Source organism: Cyprinodon tularosa, unplaced genomic scaffold (genome assembly GCF_016077235.1).
Source record: "Cyprinodon tularosa strain WSP-4 unplaced genomic scaffold, ASM1607723v1 ctg941, whole genome shotgun sequence".
Lineage (NCBI taxonomy): Eukaryota > Metazoa > Chordata > Actinopteri > Cyprinodontiformes > Cyprinodontidae > Cyprinodon > Cyprinodon tularosa.
Window position 1 is genome coordinate 70842 of NW_024039720.1, and position 15781 is coordinate 86622.

The 15781-nt window shown below is 38.6% G+C and overlaps 2 protein-coding genes across 38 annotated transcripts in view; both read right to left on the minus strand.

Annotated features, from left to right (window-relative positions):
* Positions 1-1497: 1497 nt before the first annotated feature.
* Positions 1498-4094, minus strand: LOC119776609 (dendritic cell-specific transmembrane protein). The gene is made up of 4 exons (XM_038275106.1): positions 3889-4094; positions 2408-3484; positions 1994-2326; positions 1498-1894 (listed from the first exon to the last, which is right to left on the minus strand). Exons 2-4 carry the CDS (start codon positions 3452-3454, stop codon positions 1835-1837), a joined length of 1440 nt encoding a protein of 479 aa, XP_038131034.1. The 5' UTR covers positions 3455-3484; positions 3889-4094; the 3' UTR covers positions 1498-1834.
* Positions 4095-6218: 2124 nt separating this feature from the next.
* The window catches only part of rims2a (regulating synaptic membrane exocytosis 2a), a 192865-nt gene continuing 183302 nt past the window's right edge, over positions 6219-15781 (minus strand). For 34 of the 37 annotated variants that reach the window (XM_038275108.1, XM_038275114.1, XM_038275113.1 and 31 more), the window contains 5 exons: positions 10573-10714; positions 10314-10426; positions 10119-10220; positions 8943-9082; positions 6219-8843 (listed from right to left, as the gene is read on the minus strand). In XM_038275108.1, coding sequence (XP_038131036.1) covers positions 8640-8843; positions 8943-9082; positions 10119-10220; positions 10314-10426; positions 10573-10714 — 701 coding nt within the window. In that variant the 3' untranslated portion in view covers positions 6219-8639. Of the gene's footprint in view, positions 8844-8942; positions 9083-10118; positions 10221-10313; positions 10427-10572; positions 10715-13896; positions 14322-15781 lie in introns of those variants that run through there. The other 3 variants (XM_038275135.1, XM_038275134.1, XM_038275109.1) reach the window with 3 other exon arrangements.

Consider the following 15781-nt stretch of genomic DNA (forward strand, 5'->3'; position numbering starts at 1 on the left):
TCAAAAACAATATCTCTCTAGGAGCTCTCCATAACAGCTAACTGATAACTGCGCTTTCTGAATTTGGTTGTATAAAACAGACCAGCAGCTGCAGCAGCCAATTATGTCTGTATTTCATTGTCATATTAAACATGGGCCACAGCTGCTCGCAGAAGGTGCTGCTTTATAAACACATGGACAACTAGAGCAAATGAATAAAGGCACTTTTCCATTGATACTTTAAAGTCGTAGGGAAAATCATATTTAAATGTCAAATCATTAGACATGTATATAAATATAGTCTTTATCAGACAATATTGTCCCAAAATTCAGAAAATTTCCATTTAAAAAAAGATCCTGTCTTAAAATCTGTGTTTTCTTTTCCTTATTTTATGCAGGCCCGTTAGTTATACGTCAGCCTAAACACCTAAATTCGGCCAATCATATATAATCTGTCAATCAAGTGTTTTCAGTCATAGCATCTTGATTGATATGTTCTAGCTAATATATGCAACGGTTGAAACAAAAAATAGGGCGTAGAGCTAACAGAACTGGCAGCGTTGCGAGGCAAGGGCTCAAACATGTACGGCTGTAAGCCTTCTACACCAAACCAAGCTTCTGCTGCCCTGGCGTCCTCTTCCACAACATATTTGTCCCCGCGTTCCTCCGCTAAATAAAAAATATATGACAGAGGAGACTCGTCCATGACCTCCGACACTAAACTCTCCTCGTCTTGCATGTTTCCGCTGTCCATAGCGTTCCTTGACAGTGTAGTTTCTAAGTCACCAATTTAGTGCTACTTGGTCCCAATGGAATTTCCCATTGGGAACCTACTAGCACTTAGTTGCTAACTGGTAGCAAGATGCTTCCGACAAACCGGCCACAACCAAACTTGCTTGCAAAGTAATGATAAAGATAAGGAAACATCCACCCCTCTATTATTAAATCCTACATTGGAAAACCAAAAAATATATCTGATCAGTTGAAGGTCAGATCTGTTTTGTTGGCAAACTGAAACTTTTAGTCTAATTTTCTCTCCTGTTTAAGGGGAGCTCAGACTCCCGTTAGCATGTCCTGGTCACATTTCTAATTCAGCAACACAAGTAGCAGAAACACACTCCGAGTGCCAAATATTGACCTGAACAAACATTTAAGATATCTTTAATCCAGTTAATACTTGGGTCAAAGCTTTAACGAACTCTCTGTAAAACAAGAATTGAAAATGGAATAAATTAGTAAAAATAAGAACAGAAATAAATAAAGCAAAAATGCAAATAATGTTTTTTTTGTTCAATAGTTATTTTTTTAGTGACTATTTTTAGGGATATAACAATCCACCGGGATTTAGACACTGCTGACTAGATAGATAGAATTAATAAATTAAGGCACAGCTTCTCTGTTTTTGCAGTTATCACTACTGTTCTTATACACAGTAATAACTGTACACATGATGACTAAAGGGGATCTGAAAAAAAATTCAAGGGTGCTAAATAAGCTATTTGGGCTGTTGTCCACAGAACTGCAAGATTTGATTAGATAAAAAATAACTTAAACGCATCATCGAACAACACTTGGATATTGAGTTTTGTCAAGAACAAATCATTGAGAAGAGAGACATCAGATCAATACGTTGGGTCAGATCTGGACATTCCTAATCTATGCCATAAAAAAGGAAAATTTTCCAGGCTTTGTGCATCTATGCAGTACAAAAATAAAAGGTGAGTTTAGATAACCAGAACAATGTTCTTTCCTCGTGAAGAAGAGCCATCCTGGTAAATAGAAACTCCTCCAGTGTCCTAAACAGACCTGCATGGATTTGTGCTTAATGGAATTATGGGTAAAGAGATCCATATCCTTAAGTGATACTCTGAGGTACATCTTTGGGTGGGAAGAGCATCGGACACCAGAAATGTAGCTGATGAGAGACAAAGCAGAATTTATATCAGAGGTGGTTTTTCATGCATGCACATTACATATAACTGATTATTACTGTGCAATGAATCTAAAAGCAAACCTTTGAAATATATGACCTAATGTTGGATTCTTTTTCTTCCTTGACGAGCTTTAATCTTTTTCTCAGGATTTTTCTATGTAGAAACTCCACCCTTGCGTCACAGGCGTGGGAAAAGAACTGCTCGCAGACCAATAGCCTGAGCTGGGAGGTTTTGGCCGCCATTATGGCCATTATGAGCAGGGTGATGAGGATGGCGCTCAGTGGCACTACAGAGGTATAAAACAGCAGCTCGGGTTCGGGGAGACACCTCCTTTCAAACAAGGTCACAGAGTAGGAAAAATCCATTTGATGGTTTTCCTCATCAATTGGTACGCCAATTAAAGTAGCAATTCCCTGAAAAGAAAAGAGAGTGAGCCCTCAGTATAATCCATTGAGTAAAGGGAAAATAACCACATTTAAAAAAAAAAAACTTACTTTGAAATTGAGCATCAGTGGGACGTTGAACGGCTTCAGCTCCGATAACGTTTTCGTAATAATATCAACAAAGTAATACAACACGGCATCCATGGTTATAAATAAGGTCCAAGCTACAAAGTGGGATAATACTGGGGCTCCAAATTTCATGATAGCTTTCCCCTCACTGATGGTGGGCCGGGCCGAAGGAATGAACTTATAAAGCTTCTCTTCCTTCGAGGTGAGGGGGAGAACATGAGGCTTCCCTTCAGCCTTCTGCTTCTCATCAAACACAACAAACTTCCTGCTGATAAAGCTGTTTTTATACTTCATATCCTTGCAGTATTTTTTTATTCGTACAGCTAAGAACATCATAAGCACAAGGAAGCTGACAGCGGGAAAAGTCTTGTCCGTCACAGAGGACATGGTTTCCATGACACTTTGGACATATTTCACGGTCTCGTTCAGCTTCTGCTCGGCCTCGCTCAGCTTCAACCTGAACACTTCCGATTCTATACTCGGGGAAACCTTCAATTTCGAGTCCAGGTTGACAACTCCTAGGTCTGTAACCCCTTTGAGAATGCCTCCGATCCATTCTAACATCTTGACATAGTTACTAAACGGTGCAACAATGGATGCTTTCTTGGCCTTCAGGTTGCAAATCATGCTCTTGGTCAGGAGGTGCAGGTTCCTCAAAGTGTTTTTAATGTTTTTAAGAACAACTAAACTCGTACCAGCTGTCAGTAGTAGGTTCCTGCTCTTCTTCATGAAAATAGATATTACAAACAGAGTGGCCAAACATCTCACTCTGTTTGAAAGGAATAGGAAAACAGTTAATGAAATCCCAAAGCAGCCAGTTATCCAACCGGCCACCGTTAGTTCGTAGTCCACAGCAAAGAGGAGGTACAGGAGGAGCAGGGAGCTGAGCAGGAGGCTGGATATAATGCAGGTGAGGATGAGGAGGAAGGTCCTCCTCCAGTTGGTTTTTTCACCAGTGGTGAAAACATCTAAAGCCTGAGAAACGGTCTCATCAAAGCATTGCTTCACTGAAGTCCATGTAAGCAGCATCCTGTAGAGCAGATGCACTGCAAGAATGATCTAAAAACAAGTAAAAAAGTATTACGTTAAGTGTATTTACCCTTAATTTGAGCAGGTGAATAGGATGGTTTGCCAGTGGAATTCGTATTTTTACTCTTAAAATAAGATAATTGGATAAAATGCACTTATAATGAGACAATATAATTGTTTATTCTTATTTTAAATGTAAATTGTCTTGTTCCATTGGCAAAGTGTCTAACTTGCCTCCTTAATTCAAGAAAAAAGTGCATTTATTTTAAGAAAAAAATGGCTTGTTGAGATTTAATTTTTTTTGCAGTGTGGTTCTTAGATAAAACAGGAACAGTTAAGCTGTAAAAAGAAGAAAAGGCTAAAATCATTTAGTTCATTTGGATCATTTGGTTGTGTAGATATTTAGAGAAGGAGATTTTCCATGAATCACAAACCTTATGAGGACACGGTCGGTACAAAGAACATCCAGCCTAGGTGCCAAAGAAGGAAGATAAAGGCGTCCGATGCAAATCCATTTACATCCAACCCAATTAGTTCTGCTTCAGTACAGCAGGGCACTATTCCTTCATATCTAGTTCCTCAAATAACAGCCAGACTTGTTGTATTAGAAAACCTAAAATGCATTTTTCCTGAAAAAACAAAGGAAATAAAATAAGGCGTCACTGAATCCTGTTTCAGGCATGAATTCCACTTAAATACAAGACAAACAGGAACCTCCCTCCCATTTTTAACCTCAGTCATGTTATTGGTCAGTCATTTCTATTTATATTCAAAACCAGAAGGAAACATGAAACAGTGTCAGATGCATTTTGTTTTGTGTGAATTGCCTTTTATGGCAGTAGGAATGCCAGCCAAAGTAACTCATTGCAATATCTTTCAGTTTCAAGATTTTCCTGAGGACTTGATAGAAAACATTTGCTTTAGCGTAGATTAGATGAGAAATCTATTTGACCTGTCATGGTATCAGAAACCTCTTCCTAAGTGGGGAACTTATGGAATGAATCCCAGCCTGTTTTTATTTTCCTTTTATAGCACTCAGTAAAAGAACAACTTTTGTGTTTGTTTAAGTACAATTAGATTTCAAATGTCCAAAATCCTTTCACCTAAGTATCCAGTGTTGGTTTACTTTTTCTAAATAAGCATATTTATTCAGCTCTTTATCCACAGCTGCAGCACACTGTTCAGACTTTCCTTCTGGCTCTGATTGGTTGTGTATTTTTGCAAACTATATTTTCAGAACAGAGTGATTGTTTTTAATGAATATTTAATTGATAAATGTTTGAAAGAAGGTTTTGAATCGATTCCCAGCCTGGAGGCTTTCTGAATGGAGTATGAATTTTCTCCCTGAGCATGTGGAGGTTCTCTCTGGGTACTCCGACTTCCTCACACAGTCCAGAAACATTACTGTTAGGTTAATTGGGTTCTCTATATTCTTCTTAGGTGTGAGTGTGTGCGCTGCCAATTAATTTCATTTTCATTCAAAAAAAAGAAGAAAAAAAAAACACATTTTCTGTGGCAATGTCCCTTATTTTTCTTTTAAAATTGTGATTTGCTCATCCTCACCTAAGAGTGCTTGTAAAACTGAACCACAGCTTCCTGCAGCTCTTGCATGGTTGCTGCCCCTTGATTACGTACAGATGTCTTGGTGCACCAGAAAAGGATCATTTTTGCATGTTTGTTTGTCAACAGCATCAAAATAAATATACTTTGAAATCACATTTATTTTGCCTGCTTTGATAAAATATAAAAAAAAAATTTTCTCGTTCTTCTTTTCTATTTTCCCTCAAAAATTTGAAAGAAAATACGATTTCAGGGGGGGTGGAATGTAGCTCTGTTAGCTCTAGCCTGCTGAAGACACAGACGTCCGTCCCCTTGAATACTTGGATGGAACTCAATGGAAAGGAAATGATTCTGATTTCAACCGTTGCGCATATTAGCTGCGACATATGAATCAAGAGGCTATGACCAAAATATTTAATTTACAGATGCCCGTTGATATATGATTGGCCGAATTTAGGTGTTCAGGCTGACGCATAACTAACTGGCCTGGGTAACATAACGAAGAAAAAAACCCACAGATTTTACGACAGGATTTTATTTTTAAATAGAAATTTTCTAAATTTTGGGACAATATGGTCTGATAAAGAGTACATTTATATGCATGTTTATGCCAGAATGGTTTGACATTTAAATATGATTCCCTATGACTTTAAATAAAAAATATAAAAACTATAACACTTGTAAAATGTGATTTTTTTATTTTATTTATTTCCTCTTCTTTGCTTGCGACAATAAGGGAACACAATTAACTCCATATAGTCCTTAATCCAAAATGTGAAACTTTGCTATCATAATGTAAAGTCAGCCCAGATAACCCGCCTGCAACCATATTGGATTTTAGGCAGAACACATGTGGTACATGGATCAGCGTGTATTTCTGCAAGATGTTCCAGAAACTGCAGAAGATGGATAGCTGCTCCACTTTGGACCCAAAAGATGCATCAACGCTACATTACAACATTATTTTTTTGTCACATCAGAACCTCGTAAACTTCTAAGCTCTCCTCTTGGTTCCCTCCATCAGCTGCTGTTTTTGAGCTTTTCTCCAAACATCCTCAGCATATCTTTTCGTAGTTGATTGAAAGATAAAATAAATTCCATCTGAAAGCTAAAAACACTTCCTCCGCTTCGGTTTCTCCAAACTCTTTATGCAGTTTGGCTGCTTTGTTGCTCTGGTTGCTTTAAATCAATACACAACAATTTGTATCAATGTAATATCAATTTCTTTTATTTTTAATTTGAAAAATAACTTACATAAATCTCTGTACTCAACCATACTTCGCCAAGACATAGCCTTGGCATTAACACATTGCACCAAAAAGAGAAAATCAAAAAGGCATTCAAAAGGATAAATAACATATGTCTTTTTCATCCTGAGGCATTTTCCCTGCTCCAAAGGAGAATATATGATCTGCTTATTGTTTAATTCAGATTCTGACATCTAAAGGTATGTACAGTGAGCTTTAAATTGAAAATATATTCTGTATTCTGTTACACAGTTGAGGTGGATTTTTATTATTTTATTAAAATGATGTTTTTCCTCATGTGGAAAAAGGAACAATGCCTCGGTTCCATTTCATTCAGACATACTGCAACTGTAAGACTTGTATACCTCCCAAAACATGGGAAGTATTTGTAAGTTACTAAAAATAGAAAATAAAAAATAAATTGGTCTTGGCTTCAAAGTAAAACTAACAAAAATATAGTAAATTAATTTCATTTTCATTCAAAAAAAGAAGAAAAAAAAAACAAATTTTCTGTGGCAATGTCCCTTATTTTTCTTTTAAAATTGTGATTTGCTCATCCTCACCTAAGAGTGCTTGTAAAACTGAACCACAGCTTCCTGCAGCTCTTGCATGGTTGCTGCCCCTTGATTACGTACAGATGTCTTGGTGCACCAGAAAAGGATCATTTTTGCATGTTTGTTTGTCAACAGCATCAAAATAAATATACTTTGAAATCACATTTATTTTGCCTGCTTTGATAAAATATAAAACTTTTTTTTTTTCTCGTTCTTCTTTTCTATTTTCCCTCAGAAATTTGAAAGAAAATACGATTTCAGGGGGGGTGGAATGTATTTTTTTAATCCTCTGTAATCAAACTTCTATACCTGGCCGTGGAAGACCAACAACTTATTCACTGCTCAATTAATCGTGAGGGAGAAAAGTAATAAAATTCACATGCACTGTACAAGAATCTGCAAAAAGTCCAAATATCATCGTTATCAAAAACATGCTGAGTTACTGTAAGGTGTGCCCAAGACATGTTGCAGAAAATCCTTTTCAACATGCTTGTAAAATCAAATTCAGTTCGAAACAAAAATGCGCATTAAAACAATGCAGAAGTGTAAAGTAACTAAGAGTCCTTAAATTTGGACAGTTTCAGGGGACTAACTGATGGTAGCAGCGAATACCACAAAGAGAAGTACCCTGGGACAAGGAAGAAAAAGAGAAATGTACAATTTGCACATTACATTAATCTTTCTAAGGCTTTAGCCTTTTACAATGAAATAAATATCTAACATTTATTCTCATTGTCATTTTTTTCTTAAATAACTCCAAACATATATATTTTTTTAAAGTTCCCTTAATCTGATTGTTTTAAAAACACAGACTTATGACTCATGGTTAAAAAGAATGATAAACTGTCTTTTTTTGTCACAATGTTGCATTCACTCCCTTTGAAAACCATGCACTAGTGAAACTCTTCTTGAAAAATAATATAAATTGTTGAAAATGGCTGATCTGTTTTTAGTTTTATTCATTTTTTTTTGCAAGTTACAGCCTCAAAAAATAAATAGAATTCTTTTTTATTATTATTCAGCTAAGTTTGTGCCCATGCAAATCAACTGAAAGGGAAAATAATATCAGAATTGGATTCTTATAGGATTTTCAGCAGAGAAAGGAAGTGAAAAATACCATAGTACTTTTTATGGGGTTGGGATTGATGCAGTTTATTTTGGGGTGTTGTTGGAGGCCACTTCAGTTTTGCCCCTGATTATCTGGTGGTTTACCAGCAACAGCGGGTCAGCACATAGACCAAGAGGATGCAATGCATTTCTCTTGCAGGTAGGAGGACACACGAACACACCCCCTTTGGAAAATGTTGGTCTCCTCAACTGCATGTTAGCTACGTTTGTTGGCATGGTGTGACCAAGCATGTGTTCGGGAACACCGTCACCCCATTCAGATAAAAGTACCGCAGACATTTAAAGAAACAAAAGAAAAAAGGAAACGGAAAAGAGAAAAAAAATCAAAACAACTCATTGATTTTTTTTTTTCATTCTAAAGGGGCCACTGTTGAACTCATTTATTAGTACCCAGTGTCGGCCCCCATGGCTTCAAATTGGAAGAAAACCTGGAACTGAGAAGTTCCTCGTGCTAAGGAGTTCATCCCGGCCTCTTCCGAATGACAACAACACCTGGCAATCCCTGCCGCTGGGTGCTTGCAACACACTTTGCCACGTGCACAATGTGCGCAACGTTTTTGCTTAAAACACAGGATCACGTTCGCGCCCCTAGAAACAGGCTCAGAAGACACAACATCAAGCATGCAGTGTAACCGGGGCTCGTGACCTGTAATCGCAACACTGGCTGCTACAACAACGCTATTAGTCCACACGCTGCTATGATCGAGAGAAACTGTCCAGTGAGGATTGGGAAGCTCTTCTTGTCAGTGGGGCCAGAGTAGGGTCCACTAGTGAGGAAGGAGGGAAGAGCTTGTACCAGCCAATCACCATGTTGGACAGGTCCAGGTCGTCTAACAGGATCTGGACTGCTCCCATGAAGGATTTATGGTCCATACGTCCATAGTCGCCCCAGACAATGACCTAAAAAAACATGAGAGAATAAAAATAGTTACAAAAAAAGCTCAAATATTTTGGATGTTAATGTTTCCCTGGGAAACTTTAAGGAGGTTTTGGGCTAACCTGTAAAACTTTTCCTCCTGGACTCTCCTCAAACGGCAGTTGCTGCTGGTAGAGAGGATCCAGCGTTTTTCTTGCTACTTTAGTTTTCTTTTTGGCTATGCAGGCTCCGTTTTCCAAAAGGTAGACCTTTACGTATGGTGCTGGAATGGACAAAAACAAGGAAGACGGATTACAATCTGGCTGATTTGCTTGTTTTGTATAAAGCACCTCAAGAACCCTAAACACCCTTCGAAATCATTAAATACCTATGTATGTTCATCACTATCAATATAAAGTAATTAATAAACACATAAATAATCAGTGAAATGCATAAGATGACCACAGCAAACAGTGAAATAATTAATCTAACATCTGATTGGTTGATTCTAACCCTGCAGATGAACTGATGTTCAGATAGATTAGAATAAACTCATTCAGTTCCTTTAAAGCAGGGGACTTCAATGTTTTCCAGGCCAAGGACCCCAAAACTGATGGCGAGATGGATCGGTGACCCCCTAATTATATATATTGCATGAAATTGTGTCATATCAAATTGGTCCTAAAGTCACTCTGTTACAGATGGAGTCATGTAACTAAAGTAATTCCTCCCTGGGATTATTAAAGTATTTCTGATTCCTGGTTGATGGGACAGGTGTTGTGAATAAAACTGTGCCCAGCGTGAAAGAGCTCCTGTGTGTCGCTGAATGTGTGCATTGATGACTGAAAGACATCTTCTGCCTCCATTTATCTGTTTATTATCTGTGTGTTGAATTCATGTTAATGTGGATTTAAAGGCATTTCAATTAGTGGAAAAAATTATGGGGAGGAATATAAATATATATAAACCAAAACTTTCATGAGCCCCATGCAGTACCTCCGAGGACCCCCTAGGGGTCACGGATCCCCTGTTGAAGACCTCTGCTTTAAAGTCTACTTAAACAGTTAAATAGAGAACTAATTAAGAAATTCTCTGACATATTTCTGTGAATAAAATAAGGACATTATATAACTATTATAATACATATATTTCATCTCTTTATTTCTTTGTAATTTGAATACATATTGACAGTTTGCAGTTATATATATCTAACTGTGGCACGTTTGGTCCAACTATGTTTTATATCATATTTGCTTATCAAGTGTCTCTGAATCACTGATGTCACCTGAACTTTTGGTTTCTCTGTGAACATAAATTACCTGGCAGTGCCTTAGATCCTGGTTTGCCCACAAGGCCACGAGCTCTGATGACCTCGACCTCCAGGGCTCCTTTTTTCTCCACCATGCCTATTTGGATGTCGCCTGAAAAAAGATCAAACTAAGTAAATACCACCTTCTTTTAAAAGTATTCCTTCCTTTAAAAAAAAAAAATACATTAAAAAATGTTTTTCTCACCCATTGGTGGAGTAGCCAAAGTCTGACGTCCAACCAGCTGGGCAGGTCCCAGACCATCCAGGAAGTCACTGAACTGAGCGTCCGAGGAAAGCCTCACACCGGGGAAGATGAGGCTGAAAGAGAAAGATCAGATGAAAGTCAGGACATCGATGGCTGCACACCTTTCAGCAACAAAAACTGGAGCTTGAAACCTTGTGAGGAACTGCCTCAGAATTTAAACTAAAGCCGTTAATAATTCTTATGTAATGGCTGCCCTTACTTTCCCTCTGAGCTGTAGCTGTTCATGCTCCCATCAGTGGACTCCCGACTGGCCTGTCGAGTCATCCTGCTCCTCATCTCCACCGCCAGGCCCGTCTCTGTACTCCTTTGGACCGTGCTGCGCAACTTCTTGCCTCCTGCTTCTGCCCAGACAGTCAGACACGAAAGAGAGAGAAAAAAAAGAGACCCAGACTATGAATTCATGTCAGAACAAATCTGGCTTTATTGTTGACATCCTCCAAAAGAGACAATCTTATATATTGGAATTCCACCTTTTATTAGCAGCAATATTTTTTGGAAAGGATCACGCAAAATTCAACTGATATATAAGGATTCTGACTGTGTATACGCCTAATAGAACATGGAGTACAGTCATATTGTGCTGCAGGAGACACAGTGGGTTCGTACTCCACCTCAGTCCTCAATGCTTTCCACTTCAAAGCCTCCAAATTGATCCAAGAAGACAGCTGACTGCCTCCCCCCAGCAAACCTGCTGCTACTTTTCCACAGTCCAGAACTACATGGTTGACAGAAATACTCACATCTAAACAAGCTAAAGCAGTCTGCCTCTCCTCTCTTGGCCAAAAATCACCCAGAACACAAAGAAAATCATGTTCCTTATTCATTCAAGAACCTTGTTTTTTTTATAAGAGCAAAACTAAATATTGTCAGAGATTAGGGTATCCAACTCCCTAAAAAAAAAAAAGAAAAAAAAAAGGGACATCTCATGTGTGTGCCAGCTGACCCGATTGCCTTCACCCCTCCTGGCGTGGTGATTTTTTTAGCCCCCTTTGTGTGTGAAATAATTTTTGCAGTGTGCTTTATATTCATTATTGCATACGTTTTCCACCCTGGTATTTGTTTTTTCCCATTCCTCCCTATATTTCTGCATCCTTTTTTTTTCAGAGGAGCATAACTATTCAAAGGCGCACTGCCTCCAAAAGCAGCGTCAGCATCTTCTCCGTGAGCGACACTTGGCTCGACCAATGGGATCAGGGTATACTAGATAGTTACATATATGTTGTCAGCTTATTGGTCACAATGCAGGACAGGAACCGGGAAAAAGTTTACCTTTAGTTTTGTTTAGTTTTAGTTTCTAACGTGCCCTTCTTCATTTTCCATTAGCTTTTTACTGACTATTTTTTTTACTCTTACAGTAACGGGACAAAGTGCGTTACTTTTCCACTAAATACTGGACAGGTATTTCTATTTCTAAATACGGAATCATTCTGTTTTATAAGGGACGGTTGGCAACCCTATTCCTTTTCTAATACTAATTTCCAATGATGTTCCAGTGACTATCTGATGAACACACTTTGATTATTTCTGGTTTTATTTTAAAGAACTACAGCAAATGGAAAAAAATGGGGAAATAAGTGCTGCAGGTTTTTAAACAGATGAAATTATTAAAAAAGTGATGGCTACAAGTTTACTCCTCCTAGCCCACTTACGTTCAGCTCATACTGTTTGTTAGCATGTTGCTAGGTCCGCTAATGCTAATCTTTGAAATAAAACACAGATAAAAAAGCTTTATCACAGAGCTACTAGCATCTGGAAACACCTGAGCGACCTCTCTCATGTCTTTCAGTTGTTGTAACCAGAAATACACATTTTGGACCCGTCAAAAGTTATAAAATAACTCTTTGTATAGTAAAATATTTTGTTTAATTAAGATAATTTTCATTCTCTACTATCTTTGGATTTACTATTTCTAAAAAAGTATTTGCTTTGACAAAAATAGTAGTGGCTAGTATCTTTAAATCCAACAGAAACTGGTAATTGCAAGATTATCAGCATTTATAAAGGCATGTATGGCAAACTAATACTATGGAACTATATTTATGGAATTAATCATCTTATAATTTTGAACCGATAGTTCTTAAAGTCGGGGTCAGGAGACACCGACTGGGGCGTCATCAGATGGTTTTCAGTCACTGTGATGAGAAACTTCAGGTATATGAGGGACCAAAATACATGATGAAATACATAAATGTAAATTAAAGTAAATGAATGACCTATGAAATATGTTGATGTTTCATATACTTATTATTAATATGCAAAATAAAATTAATAAATACAATAAAAAAAACTTTACCTGATATGTATAGATACAGTGTGAAGTATTTACATGTATTTAAGGGGGGGTCTGTCATCTCTTGAATTGTTATTTTGGGGATACAGGCTTAAATGTTTGCTTGTTGTCGACATGCTGTGTCTTACTTTGAAAAAAAATAAGAAAAAGTATAAATTATAATTTTTTATATCAAACCGGCAAAACCTCTAGAGTTGATGAGGTGAACACAGACCTATTTCAATTTTCCCCGCATTGTTTGCACCTCTTGTTCTGGTTTATCACTGTGTAGGACTCTTTTAATTCTTGACTCTGATCAAATGATTTACAGTATATTACTTGATTATTCTGTCATTTATGCATGCAGTCCAAAAATTTCAGACTTAGGTAAACAATGGAACAATTACAGCCACTAATTAATGTTCTACCTTTTTATCGGGTTACTGTTTACCCTGGAGAGATGCAAATTGTTCACAGATTGTTTAATTGGTTATTTAACGGCTTCCACTAATATTTTATTTCCAGATGTAATTTGTGATTCTCTTCCCGTCTTTGTTCAAACAGACAGTATACAGTGATGAAGCTCTTTAGCCTTGAAAGCTCAGCTATTGACCTGGCCTCCACCTCCTCTTCCTGCTCTTCAGATGTTTCAATAGAAGATGCACTGACTGAGGCTGTCTCTGACGTCTGTAGCAAAACATTCTCAGCCAATCAGTGACGACTCAGATCTTATCAATGAACTCAAAAACCCTCCATTTCAAACGAAGCGGAACATTTCTGCAAATTAGCCTCAGTCATGTGGCACGGACCCGCATGTATATAACTGCAAGATACTCTGTTTATTTATCACCAATAAATATGAATCATTGCTTCCTAACACACTGCAGGCTTGGTAATAAAAAACAATAAAGATAAGTAGATTAGAAAAAAGCATGGGAGAATAGCAGTGTCCTAACCTAATCCATGCACATAATTAAAAATAAACAAAAACCCTTCGTGGGCTCATCAACATCCGTTCAGCTAATCAAACAAACCAGACTCTTTCAGCATCAATTAGATCATCATCTCTGCTTCAACTGTCAAAACCAAACACAAAAAACACCACGGCAGGTTAAAACCTTCCACTTCATGCATAACTGAACTTTACTGTATTTCAGGTTTCTTCTTTAAGTCTAGAGTAGTTCTTATCTGTGCATCCTTTTCTAAACCAAGCTCCTAATTTCTAACTGTCAGTGTCTCAGGGCAGCATCTTACCTCCATCTTCCTCATCAAAGGAGTTCATGCAGGGAAAATAGACAGCCAGCGCCTCAAACGACGCAGAAAGGCTCATTTTGCTCTGGGAGCACTGGATGCGCATCCCAGGAGCCGTGGCTGAGCTATCGTGTCCCTGTCTGCCCATGCTGACCGAGTCGTCCTCCTCAGTGTGATCAATGCAATTACAGGATCTCAGAAATCTCAGTGATTCCTTTTAAGATGATGAATAAAAAAAAAAAAAAGTAAATTGTATGTAAATAAAATCTAAGCCCAGTTGCAGTTGAAGATGCTGTAAATCAGAGCTGGGTAAAAAAGAAAAGTCTGTCCTTGGACGCTCTGGAGATTTCAACAAGGTGGAAGCAGCAGAAAAATGCTGTCTCTGTGTTTCAGTCTGGTGCTGTCTGGGTCTGATGCTCCTGCAGCACCTCTTTCTTCAGCGGGGGAGGGAACAGAGCAGTGTCTGGCCTCAACAATCAGAGAGCTGAGCTGCTCAGGCACACCTCTGCTGGCTCTGCGGATGAAAAAGCTCTACCCAGAGATACTCAGCCCCCTCGCGACTCTTCTCTTTTTTTCCCCCACCAGCTGCCGGGTTTCTTTCTTCTGAGCCGTACATTACCGTTATTTACTTTTTCTCTCCATCCTGACACTCTTTGCCCCTGTTCTATCCACAGAGGCCAATGACAACAAGCTGTCATTAGGTCTGCCAGCATCTCTTAGAGAGGCCACCTGGCAGTCACTTAGAGTTCACGTGGCTTACACTGCTCTTCCCTGTTCCTCCTTAACAACATCATTACCACTGCGTTTGGGGGAGCGAGCTAAATTACCCATCTGCAGTCATCATTGCTTTGAAAAACTAATCTAGTTGGGTATAAAGTTGACACGTTCGTTTTTTTTTTTAAGGTACATAGTCACATTATACGCCTTTAGCAAAAAAACTAATATCCAGCTGATTATTATAAAATAAGGCTATATACCAGGGGTGTCAAACTGGTTCCAGAAAGGACCGTGTGGCTGCAGGTTTTCTTTCCAACCAAGCAATAGCACACCAGACTCCAGTCATCTTCTCAAGTGAGTCCCGTCTTAACATGATGACTTGATGAGTTGAATGGAGTCTGGTGTGCTATTGCTTGGTTGGAAAGAAAACCTGCAGCCACACGGCCCATTCTGGCACCAGTTTGACACCCCCGCTATATACTCAAGGTGTCCCTCCTGATAGGGTTTAGCTTGCCCTTTGTGAGCCTAAATAGAACCCCAGCAAAGGGCACAATGAGTTACAAAAACCAATGCGGTGCCATCTTCAGGCATTACTGCTGAACCACCAGAAGGCCAGATGGTGGCATTTGATGCAGCTCCTAAATAAGTTGAGACCAATCCGACCATGCTGAAATGCCTCGTAGAAAACGGCCAAGAGGATATGGTTTGGAAGCTTTGCAAACACCAGCAGCACTATGAGAAATCACATGTTCTCACATGCTAAAGCTCAGAATGCTTTCTGAGTTGTAGCTCCAGCTATAGTTTACACCAACGGCAAAACTAAGGCATCTTCTTGTGCCTTTTTTAATTGATCTCGGACCTTCCTCTTTTTGGAAGCTAAGTTAGTAGTTCCAAACTCTCTCACCTCCATTTCTTTGGCTTGTTGACCAATTGTATCTCCCCAAAACACCTGACAACATTAAGACGTTGGTTTTTAGACTAAAACTGGGTTTCAAACGTCTTTTCAACGATCTGAGAATGACGGGTTTTCACCTTTCAACCAAATGTAGACGTCGTTTGAGGTAAATCATGTTGTGTTTACAATGTCTGTTCAAACCCATTTTTGCTTGGTGGGATGCCTGTGCAGGGGTTGCTTAGTGGTGCAGTAGGTAGCACCACTGCCTTGCAGCAA